Source organism: Amphiprion ocellaris, chromosome 24, assembly GCF_022539595.1.
Source record: "Amphiprion ocellaris isolate individual 3 ecotype Okinawa chromosome 24, ASM2253959v1, whole genome shotgun sequence".
NCBI lineage: Eukaryota > Metazoa > Chordata > Actinopteri > Pomacentridae > Amphiprion > Amphiprion ocellaris.
In genome coordinates, this window is record NC_072789.1 from 16351609 (window position 1) to 16369040 (window position 17432).

At 40.2% G+C, this 17432-nt stretch overlaps 1 protein-coding gene across 1 annotated transcript; it reads right to left on the minus strand.

The window, feature by feature from the left end:
• Positions 1-2151: 2151 nt before the first annotated feature.
• LOC111576455 (NACHT, LRR and PYD domains-containing protein 12-like) lies at positions 2152-17015 on the minus strand. The gene is made up of 6 exons (XM_055008086.1): positions 9851-17015; positions 5434-7288; positions 5183-5356; positions 4672-4884; positions 3326-3405; positions 2152-3175 (listed from the first exon to the last, which is right to left on the minus strand). Exons 1-6 carry the CDS (start codon positions 10122-10124, stop codon positions 2646-2648), a joined length of 3126 nt encoding a protein of 1041 aa, XP_054864061.1. The 5' UTR covers positions 10125-17015; the 3' UTR covers positions 2152-2645.
• Positions 17016-17432: the final 417 nt, after the last annotated feature.

The following is a 17432-nucleotide window of genomic DNA, read 5'->3' on the forward strand; positions in this document are numbered from 1 at the left end:
AGCTCTCTGATGGAAGTCATCACCAAGCTGGGACTGGGCCTGAAAGCATCCAGAGCATTTACAAGGACACTTTGTTTAAAGAGCTCACAAAGTGCTGATGAAAGATGAGTCACATCAGTTGACAGTGAAATCATTAAAGAAGACCAACTGTGATCCTGGTAAGAGGTCAGAAATCCAAAGCCACCACCTTTTAATCACAATCCTGCCCAGAAAGGGAAGCAGACGAGCGGCGCTCTCCTGGAAGAAGAGGTTCTTCCTCAGGTTCACAGTGATGGTCTGAGCTGGAGACTGCTGCAGCAGATAGTGAAGAAGCTCCCAGTTCAGGCAGCAGGAGGTCAGGTCTCCAGAAACCACACTCAACAAGGACAACGTCAAGTCCTGGTCCTGGACTTCATGGACCAGGACTCAGTCTGCAGATTTCAGCACAATAATGAGTCTATCTGTTAAAGTGTTCTATGCTTTGTTTGGTTCAGAAGGTTGAGGAAGGATATCTACTTGATGGTTGGAGGACCATGGTGGAGCAGCAGTGGAATGAGACACTGAACAGGGATGCAGGACTCAGTGAGGACCAACTGTCTGACTGAACAAGATCTCAGCAGGGAAGATAAACTACTGACAACCTTCAACAACTCTCTCTCTGATGCTTGATCTTTCTGAGCCACAAGACAAAGATCTTCAACAGTCAAAGGACACATCAGTTTACTTCTTCTGACCCACTGAAACAGGACCAAGACCATGGCATTGGAAATCCTGAAAACCAAAGAGAAAAACCAAAGAGCCGCCAACAGTGACTGGAGATTTAAAGTGGACCAAAGTATAAGTCAGTGAAAGACAACAAGAGACAGGAAGTGCTGAAATGCTCACCTCAGACTGTGTAGTTGTGTTGGGTTTGTGAAGAGCAGGGAGGTTCTTCTGACAGACATCTTCTTTGCTGTGATGCTGAGATCCACTCTAGAACCACACAGTTGAAGAACTCTCCCCACAGAGCAGCAGGTCGTCCGGGAGAACAAACAAAATATGAGATAAAACTACCACAAATGGGTATAAAATGACTAAAATATGAAATAAAACTACCACAAGTATGTATAAAATGACACATTTTTGTCAAATATCAATATTTTCTCGTCTTCCTTCACTGTTCACCAAACCTTCTGACGTCACTCAGTGCTTCCTGTGGATCTTCTTCATGAGTTCATTAGCGCCACCTACTGGGCTGGAGTGTTCATCAGTGTTATCACTGTTTCTTCTGTAATCAATTAATTGAAATTAAGGCGTTAAAGTCCCTAATAAATGTTTTAATGGCCTCTTATTTTGCAGATATTCATAGAGTTCATGTCATTTCATTTTCTCTGTAGCAGTTTATTGATTTCATGAATGCAACACTATAGTTTTTATACAGAGAATAAAGGTTAAAGAAAAAACAATATATACAGTGTCATCTTTATTTTGAATGTCTAAAGGGTTTTGTGGCTCCTGGTGTTTTCTTTTCTGTGGGAAACGGGTCCAAATGGCTCTTAGAGGGTTTCGGGTTGCTTTTTTTGTCTGATTTTGTGGTTTTGACTTTTCGTCATTTTGTGTTTTGCTTTATTCCTTGTTTTATGTGTCATTTGTGTCAATTTGTCTTTTTTCTCATTTTTGTCACTTTTTTGTTGTGTTTTGTGTCATTTGTCTCACTTTTGTAATATGCTGTCCTGTTTTTCTTGTCATATGTCGCTTTTTGTCTGACTTTAGTGGTTTTGATCCTCCAGTAAATCCTCTGCAGTTCAGTTCCAAATGACTAAATGTTGTGTTCCTTTGTCAACACTCTGTGACCTGGAAGATGTAATGTGGAAATGATAAACTGAGGCTGAATGTCGCTGAAATTGAATTTAATTTTCTTGATAAACTTCAGGTTGTTGATGTTTTGTCTAAAAGGCTCTGATTGATGAGGAGAGATTCTCTGAGCTTCTCTGTTGTTTCACTGGAAATAGTTCAAAGTTGATTCAATGATCCAATCAGAGAGAGGAACCTTTTAGTCACATTGAGATGGGATTTGTTTTTGGACTTTAAATGTGTTTTTTACAACCCTGTTCCATGTTGAGTAGAATAAAGCAGATGAATAATAAACAGCTGATATAATGTATGTTTGTCATGAAGAACTCAGAGTCAGGATTTTTAGCCACAGCCCTTTATTCTTCTCCATCACACACAAGATGAAGGAAGTTCTCATTTCATCACTAGAACAGGACTGAAACACTCAAATCAGGATCAAGTCTGGCTGCACAAAAACCTGATTTTCACTGGACAATAATGTGTGAAAGTCTGTCAGCAGTTTGTAGATTCACTGCTTCCTCTCTCATTTCACACTTTGTGCAGCTCAAATGCTTTTAGTTCAAGTGAGCATCAGAGGAAACACCACATCCTGATTTTCACTCTCAACATTTGACTGGAAAAAGACGCAAACATCACATTTGGCTCCTGGAATAATCACAACTTCCATCTTTGAAGAGGAACAAGTTTACAAGGAATCATTTAGAAGGATTTCACAAAGAAACACATTTAATCCATGAATGTGGAAACATGTTTCTGAGGGACAGAGTCATGGAGAGACTCAACTATCTGTTCAACACTGTTTCTCTACCAGGAGGAGACTCTGGAGACTCAACTCAGCACAGAAACACTGAGGAACCAGACCTGGACCTGAAGAACCCAAATCCAGGATAGAGAGGTTGAGTGAATGTGGTGTTGAAGGTGTGGAGGTGGATCAGAGAGTCAGAGGAGACTCTGTAGAAGGACAGAGTTCCAGCAGGAACGTCCACATAAACTGAAACTCTGTGAGAAACTGAGGAGGAACTGATGGATGTTTGTCTCTTATTGTGCCAGACAGAGTAACCAACATTAGAGCAGAACAGACTCCAGGACTGATCATTACGTCCAAACCTACAGTCATCACTGTATCCTTTCCTTCTGATTCCTCTGTAACTCACTGATATATGAACCCTTCCTCTCCACTCGACCTCCCAGGAACAGCGACCAGTCAGACCAGTTCTACACAGCAACTGTTCCCAGTAGTAAAACCTGTCTGAATGATCAGGATACGACTGATCCTCGTCCACATGTGTCACCTTCCTGTTGTTATCAGACAGTTTGAGTTTTCTGTTTACTGTGTTTGTGTCGACTGTGAGTTGACAGGAATCTGATGGAGAGAACAAACACAACACAGCTGCAGTTATTGATGGATCATGTGATCAGTATTAAACCTTTGATGATGACCTCAGAGATGTGACACTTTGAAGATGCTTGAATGTGCTGCTTTGTTTCCATCAATCCATTAAAACACACTTACACCTCCAAGGACCTGGTGTCAACCATCGGACTCCAGCAGGCGTCACCCTGAAAGGAGGAGGACGGTCAGAGCAGCAGCGACTCTTTCAGCAGCACACATGGACGTTACATGGCTCTCACACTGTTCCACTGATAAAGGACCAGTCCAACATGGAGACACAGACACCTGAATGCAGCATCTCTAAAGTCCTGTCCTGTGCTCGTCACGTTCCAGCTCAGTTTACACTCATTATTCAGCTTTACTCATTGATGCTTCCTCTGTTCATGGAGCTAGGCTAACAGTTTACCCTGCTTCCTGTCTTTGAGCTAAGCTAGGCTAACAGTTTACCTGCTTCCTGTCTTTGAGCTAAGCTAGGCTCACAGTTTACCCTGCTTCCTGTCTTTGAGCTAAGCTAGGCTAACAGTTTACCCTGCTTCCTGTCTTTGAGCTAAGCTAGGCTAACAGTTTACCCTGCTTCCTGTCTTTGAGCTAAGCTAGGCTAACAGTTTGCCCTGCTTGTTTTCTTTGAGCTAAGCCAGGCTAACTGTTCAACCTGCTTCCTGTCTTTGTGCTAAGCTAGGCTAACAGTTTACCCTGCTTCCTGTCTTTATGCTAAACTAGGCTAACAGTTTACCCTGATTTCTGTCTTTGTGTTAAGCTATGCTAACAGTTTATGCTGCTTTCAGTTTTGTGCGAAGCTAGGCCCCTACTTACGTGTTTCATGCTAAGCTGTGCTAACAATATGCTCCTGCTTGCAGTCATTGTCCTAAGCTATGCTAAGAATTTTCTACTGATTAGTTTTTCTGCTAAGCTAGGCTAGCAGTTTTCTTCTGCTCCCAGTCTTTGTATTTAGCTAGGCTAACAGTTTACCCTGCTTCCTGTCTTTGAGCTAAGCTAGGCTAACAGTTGACCTTGATTTCTGTCTTGTACTATGCTGAATGTGACTCTGTGTGAAATATGAGTCATTTTACAAGAAGACAACAGAATGTGTTGCATTGTTTTTCCAACTAGATCTAATAATGCCGATGTTCATCGGTGTTCCGAGAGTTTTATTAAATCTAATTTCACTTCCATGGTGTGTTGCCCTTAAGGCAGAATTATCAATGTACTTTTATTTTGAAAAAAAATTTATTTTGAAGTTGTCTGTTGACAGTTGTCAATTTCTGTCCACTGTTTTGATGTTTAGTTTTCCACACATATATGCTTCTCTGTTTGGACCATAACATGCGCTGTGACTGCAGCTGCACCTAAACATCACCCTTCTTCAGCTTCACTGTTCTTCTTCCTTCCTACCGCTGCAGCACTTCCTCTGACATCTCACACCCTGAAACCTACTGATGGAAAGGAGCAGACTTGGTCTGCAACACTAGGATGATAGTTTCCTGAGAGTGTCTGTCTGTCTGTACCTGAGAGTTTCCAGTCTACAGTCTGGATCCTCCACTTTAGCTCTCAGCATCTTCTCTCCTGAGTCTCCTGGATGGTTGTAGCTCAGGTCCAGCTCTCTCAGATTTGAGGTCTTGAAGCTCAGAGCTGAGGCCAGAGAAGCACAACCTTCCTCTGTGACCAGACAGCCTGACAGCCTGCACACACAAAACAACACAAACCTGACGGACAACACTTGGATGGATGTTTCTCACTCTTTCTTTTCTTCTTTGTCTTTCAGCTACATTTTGCTGCACATTTCATGCGTCTCAAGCAAATCAACAATCTCAACAATGATTAGTGGGATTTAATCATGTCAAAAATTAACCCAGACAAAGTCCTGCACAAGTTCAGTAAAAGCTCATTTGATGAATCCCATCAGCAGAAATGATTGTACTCAGGTTAGCTGTTTATCCACTGATAGAATCATATCAGTTTCAAAGTGTGAGTCCTGACCTGAGAGCTTCCAGTTTACAGTGTGGACTCTCCAGTCCAGCAGAAAGACTCTTCACTCCTGAATCCTGCAGGTTGTTGTTAGTCAGGTCCAGCTCTGTCACACTGGAGGACTGGGAGCTGAGGACTGAGGACAGAGCTCCACAGCTTCTCTCTGACAGATTACAGCCACTCAGTCTGAAGAGACAAAAAGCAGATTATACTGATGAAACAGCAGCAAAATGAAAAAGTATCTTCAGTCTCCAACTACTTACACAATTTTCTTGGAGGCTTTGACCACTGGCAGCAGCCTCAGAAGGACCTCCTCTGAAGCAGAGTATTTCTTCAGGTCAAACACGTCCAGATGTTCTTCTGATGACAGTAAGATGAAGACCAGAGCTGACCACTGAGCAGGAGACAGTTCATCTGTGGACAGACGTCCTGATCTCAGGGACTGTTGGACCTCCTCCACTAGAGAAACATCGTTCAGTTCATTCAGACAGTGGAACAGATTGATGCTTCTCTCAACAGACACATTCGCACTGATCTTCTTCTTGATGTACTTGACTGTTTTCTGATTGGTCTTTGAGCTACTTCCTGTCTGTGTCAGCAGGCCTCGTAGGAGATTCTGATTGGTCGGCAGTGACAGACCCAGGAGGAAGCGCAGGAACAAGTCCAGGTGTCCGTTTGGACTCTGTAAGGCCTCGTCCACAGCTCTCCGGTGGAGATGTTTTAGTTTAGGTTTCTTTAGAAATACTTTCAGCTTCTTGAAGGAAGTTTGTTGTTGTTGTTCTTCCAGAAGGTTGATTCCAGACTTGATGAAGGTCAGATGGACATGAAGAGCAGCCAGAAACTCCTGAACACTCAGATGGACGAAGCTGAATATCTTGTCTTCCTGTTTCCATCTTCGTTCTGTTTTGAAGATCTCTGTGAACACTCCTGAGTACACTGAGGCTTCACTCACATTGATGCCACTGTCTCTCAGATCTTTCTCATAGAAGATCAGTTTGCCCTTTTGCAGCTGTTCAAAAGCCAGTTTAGCTAATGACTTAATGTACTGAATGCACTTCTCTGGACTGTACTTTTTTTGTGTGTGATCAATCTGAAATCTTAGAAACTCTGTGTACATCTCAGTCAGGGTTCTGGGCAGATCTCCTCCCTCTCTGGTTTCCAGCAGCTCCTCCAGAACTGTAGCAGTGATCCAGCAGAACACTGGGATGTGGCACATGATGTGGAGGCTTCGTGACTTCTTCATGTGGGAGATGATGCTGCTGGTCTGCTCCTCATCTCTGAATCTCTTCCTGAAGTACTCCTCCTTCTGTGGGTCGGTGAACCCTCTGACCTCTGTTGTAGTGTTGACAAGGTTTTGAGGGATCTGATTGGCTGCTGCAGGTCGTGTGGTTATCCAGAGGCGAGCTGAGCATAACAGGTTTCCGCTGATCAGTTCCCTCAGTAGGACTTCTATTTTAGTTGACTTTGTTACGTCCAGGGAGCGAATGTTGTTGACATCAAAGTCCAGATGAAGGCGACTCTCGTCCAGTCCATCAAACACAAACAGCAGTTTGAATCTGCTCTTCTTGTAGCTGCTGGTTCCTGATGACTGCAGAGCTGTAAAGATGTAATTCAGAGCCTCCACTGTGATGTCTTTAGTTTCTTTGATACAGAAATGAATGAGCTCTGCCAAACCAAACTCTTGTCCCTGCAGTGAATTCAGGGCACGGAAAGTGAACGGGAAAATAAGATGCACGTCTTGATTGGTTCTTTCTTCGGCCCAGTCCAACACAAACTTACGCACGAGGAATGTTTTTCCAATCCCTGCAATTCCATTGGTCAGCACTGTTCTGATGGGTATGTCTTTTCCAGAAGGATGCTTGAAAATGTCTCTGGGTTGGATCTGTGTCTCTGTGTCTGATGGCTTCCACACCTTGTCAATCTGTAGGACCTCATGCTGTGTGTTGACGTGCACGTCCCGGCCAGCTGTGATGTACAGCTCTGTGTAGATATCAACCAGAAGCTGCTCATCTGCTGCCCACCCCTCTGTTGTAACCTTAAACGTGTCCTGGAAGTTTGATTGAAGCTTCTGTTGGTAATATCTGATGGGACGTGGTTCTGGTACCGGAACAGTCTCATCTGTGTCAAACATGAAGGGAACAGTGTGAGGTGTGTGTCTACAGAAACCTCTATTGTTGTTGGAAAAACACAAGCAACAAAGCAACTACAAAGACCTTGGACTTTTAATTTGCCAAAAAGTTGGGCAAATGTGTGTGTGAGATTTTTCTAAACGTATTTCTTGGGGTTTCATCCTAAACTCTACACATAATGCAGCAACTTACCCTGATCATTTGGAGGAAAGTGACTGAAAAAACTGACTTAAAGGGCAATTCAGCTAAAGGGCTACCCAGATGGTTAACTATGGAGGCAGTCAGCAGGTAGGTGGGTAACCTCAAGGACAATTTAAGCTGTCCTTAGAGTTCCTATAAGGGAAAGACCCTTTAGTCAGTGGAACCTAAAAAAAAGAGAGCTGGACCAGCAGCCCTGTTCTGGGCTCACTGGGGCCCTTATCAAAACACACTACCTGTCAAATGTTTTAGAATGCCCCAATTTTTCCATTTTTGTCTTGAAATTCAAGTAGTTCATGTCCAATGAGTAGCTTGAAATGGTTCAAAGGTAAGTGGTGAACTGCCAGAGGTTAAGAAAAGGTTAGGTTACCCAAAACTGAAAAATAATGTACATTTCAGAATTATACAAAAAGGCCTTTTTCAGGCAACAGAAATGGTTTAACAACTTAAAGCTGTTCTGCAGCAATGGAGGTTGATCAAGCCTTGAAAGTTGGTGCTATCAAATCCTACAGGTGTCCCAACTTTTCTAGATTCCTTCCAACCCCCTCTGTCTGCATAAAGTAGTGTTGGAACACACTGTGGAACCCTCCAGAGCATTATTTGAACAGTATTGTACTGCAGAAAGTAGTGTGTTGCTATAAAAAAAGGAGATGAAAAGGTAATTAACAATAGAAGAGAGACAGACCATCATAACACTTAAAATGTAGGTCTTTCCTACAGAGAAACTGAAGACAGTCAAGGTGTCAGTGAGTACAGTTTTCTTCACCATCAAAAGGCTCTCAGAAATTAGCTTAAAATGGACACCAGTTTAGAAAATTGGATTTGAGGATCACCAGCCACAAAACTGACCGTTATGCTACAGCTACACTACAACCTGCTGCCTCATGCAACTCCATAGACAACCACTGTTCTGTGTTGTACAAAACAACCTGCTGAAACTCAGCTTCCATTTCAGGCATGAGGAACTGCTGCCATCTTTCTTTACAGACCAAGAATCCATCAGTTTTACCTTCAGTCTGAGGAAGAGGAGGCTGAGTCTGAGAGGAGGGAGGTTCTCTGTTCTCTGAAGTCTCCCCAACATCACTGACATGAACTGACAGACAGACAGAGATCACATGTTATATTCTCCACTGCTTACTGCTTTCATTTATTTCAGTTACAACAGACTTAGAAGGGACTTTATGTTGACATTTATTGATGAGTTTATGGTGTTGATTAACTCTGGTTTTCTGACGCCAAACTGCTCCTTCAAAGTAAAAGCTGATGTTACTCTGACATTAGTCTGGCATATCCAGACCATTCTGAAGAACAGAGTGTTCTGGCTTCACCTCATCATCATTCTGCTACAGAGGGAAGAAGGGCTGTCTTTTTAAAGCAGCCACAGTCATCCAGGGTGGAGCTAAGCCCAGGATGCAGCAACAGTGTCCCCTTAAAACAGTCAGCCAACATGGCTGCCTTATTGCTCCATCCAAACCCTCTGAAGACTTGACATTTTCAGTGTGGTAGGTTGCTGGGAGGTTGTTGATGGTTTAAAAGTATAACGTAATGTTACATAGTACTACATACTAACATGCCAGATGGTACGCACAGAAAAAGATGTAGTACGTCCCACTACATATTATGTTAAATGTAGTATGTCAGAAATACCCAGATGTCCGACCACATTCAAACTGATTTTGTACAATGCAAACTAACATGTTTTTCTGGCCGTTCTGACCCACTTTCTATGAACAGTCATAGCACTCAACAGTGTGTCATGGAAATAGAAATAAGTTTGAGCTGCTGAGAGCTCACAGTCAGATGACACCACATTACAACAGACTGGGATAGTCAGAGTTTAAGGCTCCATATTATGAAGTAGTATGTTCTAATTGGATGCACACTGCAGGACACAGTGAATACTTTGTGAGGTCAACTGTAGCATGTATTTAAATTTAAAGGTTTGTGATTTGGAATGCAGCTGCTTCAACAACATGTCTCTGCCCTTACTGAGAGCTGATTGGTCAGCTTCCCTCTGGTTGTAAACTGCAGGATCACTCCCAGCTAAACAGAATGAATGAAGAATCTTCAGAAACTGTCTGATCGGCTCATAATTTGGTGAGGACAGGTGGGACATGCTTTGCTTCCATAGAAGGTCAGCTCATACAGAACTAATTTTGGTGTTCTATCAAGGTTTAAACAGCAGGGGGCAGCATTCAGTCAGTAGGTTGATCAGTAGATTTTACAGAGGAACTGATTTTACATGTGGACTCAGGAAAAACTGACAGAACCTGAACTCTATCAAACTGCAGCAGCACCATCATGCATCTTTCTGACTGTAATGATATCATGTTGTTCTTGTCTTGTGACTGACCTTCTGGTCCTGAGCTGCTGGCAGGAAACCTCTGCAGCAGATCATTCCTGGAGATCTTCTGTAAAACCACCCTGGTCACCTGCACAGCTCTCTGAAGTCCATAAGTCTCCACCATCACATCCACAGTTTTACACCTGTCTAGTGTCTGTAGTCGGCTCTTTGTGATGGCTGGGAGGCCTTGAACATTGTTGGGTTTCTGCAGGAACCACTGGAATTTAGACAGCTGATCATCATCCAGATCATCCAGAATGTTCAAGAGCACCTCTGATGTCATCGTGTCTCCCTGATAAAGTCAAAGAAAATGTCAGCAGTTAATGAACAGTTGTGTTGTTGGTGTGGTGGAGGTTGTTGTGTAGCAGCAGGACTGCAGTTAATCCTACAGAATCACTGACAGCAACACTGAGGGGAACCAGCAGGGGGCGCTCACTGCTGTCTGTTAAATATTACTCATGGAAGTCACTCTGCAGTCACTGGACCACAACACAAAGATGATCCCACATTATTACACTTTGACCAACAGAGGCTCCAAATAAACATGAACTCTGATCCTTCACAGAACAAGTCCAGGATCAGAGTCAGACTGGAGTCCAGGATCAGAGCCTCATATCAGGGTTTTATACTTTTATACTGAGTCTGTTCAGAGTCCAGACTAAACACTGACTGCTACTAAAAAGCTCATTACTGCAAGAAATGTCTCTCATGGATCCACATACATTTCATTCTCCAACTTTTCAATAAAACACAAACTTCTGTGAGGATTCTTCTCACATTTCTCCTGAAAGTAATAAAAGCTGTTCTCTTGGATTTCTTTCTGCTCTATTTGACTATTTATCAGTGTTTTCAGTCTGTTTCTGTCCTTTTAGACGGACTCTTGTGATCAGCTGATTTCTACGCAGCAGCAGCAAACTGATGCTGATTTCCATGAGACTTGATGTCAAATGGAGGCTGAAGCATGAAAACAGCTCTGAGGTCTGGACTACCAAGCAGGATCTGAGCTCATGGAGGGAACTTCAGCTTTAACTCTGGTTCTCAGGACTTTTCAGGATGCTGGTTCACTTCTTAGCAGGTCCATCACCATGGTAACTGATGCTGAACCAGATAACAGATCAACTAAAACACCTCCTACTGACCAATCAGCTCTCTGGAAACATCTCCATCCTTCCTGAAGATGCTGCAGAGCTCAGTGTGCAGATAGTGAGACGGGAAGATCAGAGTTTTTACAGCTGCAAGTGATTTCAGAGACATTTCATAGTTCTGTATGTCTTTGTAGAGGCATAGAATCCTAAAACAGGAAGTGATGAAACATCAAAACCTTCCAGCTGATTGTTGATTGATCAGATTTACAGTCAGTCTACTGATCAGATCAATGATGGCTTTCATTGGCTCTTTGCTCCAATGACTGTGTAACATTAGATCTGTGTATAATTTTATTTATTTGCTTAATTTTGTTGATTATTTTGTCATTAATTTATGGTGTGTCTTATGTAACCCGTGTGGTTTTCACTCACTGTGTTGTGTCTTGTGAAATAAAGTGATTCTCAGGATGAGGTCTGTTCTCTGGATCACTTTTATTTTCTGACCATGCAGGTTACCTCTCTGTTTGAATAATAAATAAATAAATAAAAAAATTTAAAAAGTCACATGAGCTGGTGTGCTCGACAGCCACGTTCAGACTGATAAGGGAGGCTAACTGTGAGCGCTAGCCTAGCAGTTAGCTTTACACCCATCCTTGTGATATGGACGCTCAGACAGGTGATCTGTTTCCTGGAACCAGTCAGGACTCCACCTATGAGGAAGCAGCAGGCAGAGTTTCACAATAAGAGCACATTTTACAGGCTGATTCCCACTCATTTCATGTGACGGATTATTTCAACATTCAACCTTTTTCATGTCTCTCAACATCCAACACAACTTCTACAAACCCTGTGGTTCATGAAAGCAGAAACTCCCATCAGGCTGTAAATCCCTGACAGTTAACTTTCCCTAGAATGGAATCACTGGGACAGAACCAACATCAGCAGAGATCACACTAATGCACATTTCCCTCAACAGTGCAGAAAGAGACATGTCTGCTCTCAATCTCATTTAATGCTACATTTAAGAAACATCTGAACATTTCTAGCATTTGGTTTCTTCAAAGTGTATCAGATGAACTTTATTTCAGTTTAAATCTTTTCCCCTCTGCTGGACAAATCAGATCACAGGTTGTGATTGACAGCTAATAAGAACAACTCATGTTTAGAACTGTCTGACAAATACAAATGATATTTACTGATAAAACACATTGATTTCAGCATCAGTTTGATAACTCCTGCTGGTTGGGAACACCCCAACATGTCTGAAGGGTTGGTTTTCGGGGAAAAAAAAAGATTAATTTAATGTTTTAATTGCGTCACAAAGTTGTTTTTGAGTTAAAATACGACAAATGATTCAGTTTTGTACTCTATAGATATATAAAAGATAAAAACCAGTTTAAAGTGTCTTTTACTCACATTCAGACGGAGAAAAGCCGCAACACGAAGACGGTAAAAGTGTTACGAGGGGGAGTCAGAGAACCCAGGCACAGATAGTGGCAGACAGGTGGTCAAAGGGAAAATAGGTTTTTATTCAAACCCAACAGGAACTAAACCAATACAGAAGAAGAAAAACCGAACAGGGGGGAAAACTAAACCAAATCTATACTAAAGTAAATCACACTACAAAAACCCACAGCTAATCCACAAAAACCAAACAGGGATAAACTGAAGCAGGCAACAAAACAGAGTACTTCTAAAATCAGGGAAGCTAAGCTACAGGAGCAAGGAAGGCAGACAAGGAACAAAACAGGAACTGGCAGAAATCCAGGGGTGAGAAGAGCAGAGTCCATGGAGCTGAAGCAGTCAGGAGGTAAGTAGAGTTTGGTGGTGAAGACAGAATCCAAGAGGTGAACAGAGTCTATGTGGGAGAAATCCAGGGGGGAATCAGAGTCTCAGTGGGAATGTGAGTCTAGTAAATGACACAGCTGGCTTAAATACTGGGAGGTGGAATTGCAAACAGGTGACTGGTGTGAGTTAATTACGACAGCAGATTGTCATTGCAGCAATCAGACTGCAGGCAGGTGGAAGATTCAGGGAGCCAGAAGTACAAGACAAGGAGAGAGATGACATGAGATGAGAGAGGTAGAGATATGAGAGAGAGAACAGAGAGAGAGAGAATAGAGAGAGACAGATGGCAGACAGGAAAAAGGAGGGAGAAGGAAGAAAAGAGGGAGAAGGAGAAAGAAGGACAGGATCATAACAAAGAGACGGTTAAAGAGGAACTGAAATGGAGAACAGGAAGTGGCCGTGACATCACTGTTGTCAGGGCAACGAAGCAGGAAACCTGTGTTTTATAGATGCTGGAACAACAACATGTTCTCATATTTTTAGCCTGTAGGTCTGAAATCTAAACAAAGCGTGTAATATATTTATTTTACTGAACAATAAACAATAATAACAATAAAACTATGAAACTTTAAACTTCATACATGTAAATATGATAATGTATTGAAGTGCATTTAGGTCTGACACCATCCCATAATGCAGGAAATCTCTTTAATCTGTGTCCAAATCCAAATGAAATGAATGTGACTGATTGAATATTGTGTGTAATAAATACCAATAAATAATCAATGTTCCAGTCTGTGTTCTATCAGCTGCAGTACCAGCAGAGGAAACAGACCAGACATTAAAACACATTTATGCATTTTCTGCATCACCCACCACATACATGTAGGTTCCCATGGCAACGCCACGCATACAGTGTGTGATACTGGATCCAGTGGTTTTAGTCACATAAAGCTCAACATGTTTACAGAAACAACTTTTTCCTCAGCTGAGAATCTGGATGGCTCAGAAATACTGGCTAGGAAACGATTTGGTTAAAGGGAGACGCTTCTTCCAGCACATTTCCATCTAAACTCTGAACACAACCTGGACCAGGTTAGCGCCACATCATCAGTTACCATGGAGATCTAGCTCCACAGCATCAGTTACCATGGAGATCTAGCTCCACAGCATCAGTTACCATGGAGATATAGCTCCACAGCATCAGTTACCATGGAGATCTAGCTCCACAGCATCAGTTACCATGGAGATATAGCGCCACATCATCAGTTACCACGGAGATCTAGTCAGGTACATTTTAGACAATTTATGACTCATTCCAGATCAAGTATTTTTTGACAAATATCCACAAACATGGAAAAATTTAATTGAATTTGGACAAATTTTGAGATATTTTAGATGAATTTCTATTCATTTTATTCATATTTGTAGTCATTTTCTGAACAATTTAATTGTTTGGATGAATTCTAAGTACATTTAAACAATTTGAGTCATTTTTGCACAAGTTTTAAGTAATTTTGGACAAACTTTAAGAATTGTTTGACATGTATTAACTAGTTTTAACTAATTTTTAGCTATTTTGAACAAATTTCAAAATCATTCCAGATCACATTCAGACAGTTTACAGTCACTTTGGAGAAATTTTGGGAAATTTTAGGTCATTTCTGACTCATTCCAGATCATGTTCAGACAATTCAAAGTATTTTTTGACAAATATCCACAAACATGGACAAATTTAATTGAATTTGGACAAATTTAAGTCATTTTGGACAAATTTTGAAATGTTTTAGGTGAATTTCTAGTCATTTCATTCAGATTTGTAGTCATTATTGACAATGTTAACTCTTTTTGGATGAATTTTAAGTAAATTCAAACAGTTTGAGTCATTTTTGCACAAGTTTTAAGTAGTTTTGGAAAAAAATTTAGCAACTGTTTGACATATTTTAACTAGTTTTAACTAATTTTGAGCTATTTGGACAAATCCTAAATAATTTTGAGTAATTTTGAAAGAATTTCAAACTAATTCCAGATCTCATTCAGACAGTTTAACGTCATTTTGGACGAATTTTGGGACATTTTAGATGAATTTCTATTCATTTTATTCATATTTCTCATCTTATCTTGTCCAATTTAACTCTTTTTGGATGAATTTTAAGTAAATGTGAACAATTTGAGTCATTTTTGCACAAATTTTAAGTACTTTTGGACAAACAAAGAATTTTTTGACATATTTTAACTTGTTTTAACTAATTTTGAGCTATTTTAAACAAATCTTGAATAATTTTGACTCATTTTAACTAATTCCAGATCACGTTCAGACAGTTGAAAGTCATTTTGGACACATTTTGAGTTATTTTGGAACTTTTTTAACTGACTTTGATGTAGTTTTGAGTTATTTTTGACCAACTTTGGACTCATCTGAGAACAGAATCTTCTAGTGGATCACTGGAACCAAAATGACCCAAAACTCAACATTTCTTCTGTATTTTTATGGAACCAAATCAGTTTTAATGTCTTTTTTAGGATGTCTTTAGTATTCTGACTGTGACTGAACTAAAAGAAATTCCACTTGAAGACCTCAGAGGGATTCTTAATGCAGTATTTCACAAATGCATGGGGAGTCCCAAAACTTTTTCCCACCACTGTTTGGTCCACACTATGTTCTAGTTCTACGTGTGTTGTTGAAAAATCACATGTTCAAAGCATTTCCATCCTACAACTGTTGCACTGAAGTTCTGCTGATAAGAACAACTCATGTTTAGAACTGAGAACAAATACAAATGATATTTACTGATAAAACACATTGATTTCAGCATCAGTTTGATAACTGCTGCTGGTTGGAAACACCCCAACATGTCTGAAGATTTGGTTTTAGGGAATAAAGATTTATTTAATGTTTTTATTGTGTCACAACGTTGTTTTTGAGTTAAAATACGACAAATGATTCAATCAGTTTTATGTTCTATAGATATAGAAAAGGTAAAAACTGTTTAAAGTGTCTTTTACTCACATTCAGATGGAGAAAAGAAGCTGCAACACGAAGACGGTTAAAGCAGAACTAATTTGAGGAACAGGAAGTGGCCGTGATGTAACTGTTGTCAGGGCAACGAAGCAGGAAACTGATTTCTACTCGATGCATCAGTTTGTGGTGAGTTAAAACGCAATTCTGTGAAAATATGTGTTTGGGAACTTTTTGCATTTCTTTCTAATTCTCTAAATATGAAGCTTTTAGGACAATATCCAGAAGGAAGAATAAAGAAGAATCAATCCCAGAACTGATGAGTCCATTTCAACACTAAATGTCCTGAGAAGCTGTTTTCCAGGAACTACAGTCAGAGAGGGAATCTACACTCTACATGTCACCTGAGGAATCCAAACCTTCTCTGGCTTCATCTTCTTCTTTGTCTGCTGCTGTGGACTTTAATCCACTCCTCATTTCAATGTGGAAGCTCAATAGTTTAGTGTTCTGCTCTCCTTTAGTCTCTTCTTGGATTTTATCACACTTTCTGAGTTTTTCTGGGTCTTTGCTTTAAACCACTTCCTGTTGTTTTTCCACATTCATGAAAATGTCCTTTAGATGAGATGAATCCAATGTAACTTTGAAGAATTTCACTCATTCTTTTCCATTTCATTGCTTCATTCATATATTTTACTCTCATAATTACACACAGTTTGGTAAATGTCCCACTTTGAGCCTCTAGATCCACAACATCACTTTGTAAATTCTTTTTTAAGGATCATTTAATGTCCTTACAACTGAGAACCTGCACAGTAAAATTTCCAGAGTACAGATAACAGTCAAAGAGTTCATTTCAACACTAAGTCAGTGAACATGTGGCTCCAGCCCACACAGTGTTAAAGTTACACTGAAGATAGTGTTGGATTTTCAGAGTTAATTTAACTCTCAGAGCATTTAGTGTAAAACTTGATGAACACTCCCCTACACTGAATAGTGTTCATCAAGTTTTACTCTGAGAGAAATAACACTCGTACTGTTATTTACACTTAACACTCAGGGGTTTTTAGTGTTATTTAGAATTAATTCCTCAAAGATTGTAAAACCTGCTGAACACTGAGACCCCAAACTAGAAAAATGACACAAATTAAGACACAAAATAACAAAAATGAGACAAATTAAAACACAAAATGACAAAAATTAGAAAAATTAAGACACAAGATGATAAAAATGAGACAAATTGAGGCCAAAACTACAGGGAAAAAAAGACGGAAAGTGGCAGATATTGAAAGAATTATGACATAAAACGGCAAAGGAGACATAGAATGGTAAAAAAAAATGAGATGAATTAAGACACAAAATGATACAAAAATGGGAAATTAAGATACAAAATTATAAAAATGAGACAAATTAAGATACAAAATGACAAAAATGGAACAAATTAAGACACAAAATGGCAAAAATGAGTCAAATTAAGACACAAAATGGTGAAAATTAGACAATTTAAGACACAAAAAGACAAAAGTGTGACAAATTAAGACACAAAATGACAAAAATTAGACAAATTAAGACACAAAAAGACAAAAGTGAGACAAATTAAGACACAAAATGACAAAAATTTGATAAATTAAGACACAAAAAGATAAAAATGGGACAAATTAAGACACAAAATGGTAAAAAAAAAATCAAACAAACATTGATTTCAGACTATTTGCATCAGTTTGATAACTCCTGCTGGTTGGAAACACCCCAACATCTCTGA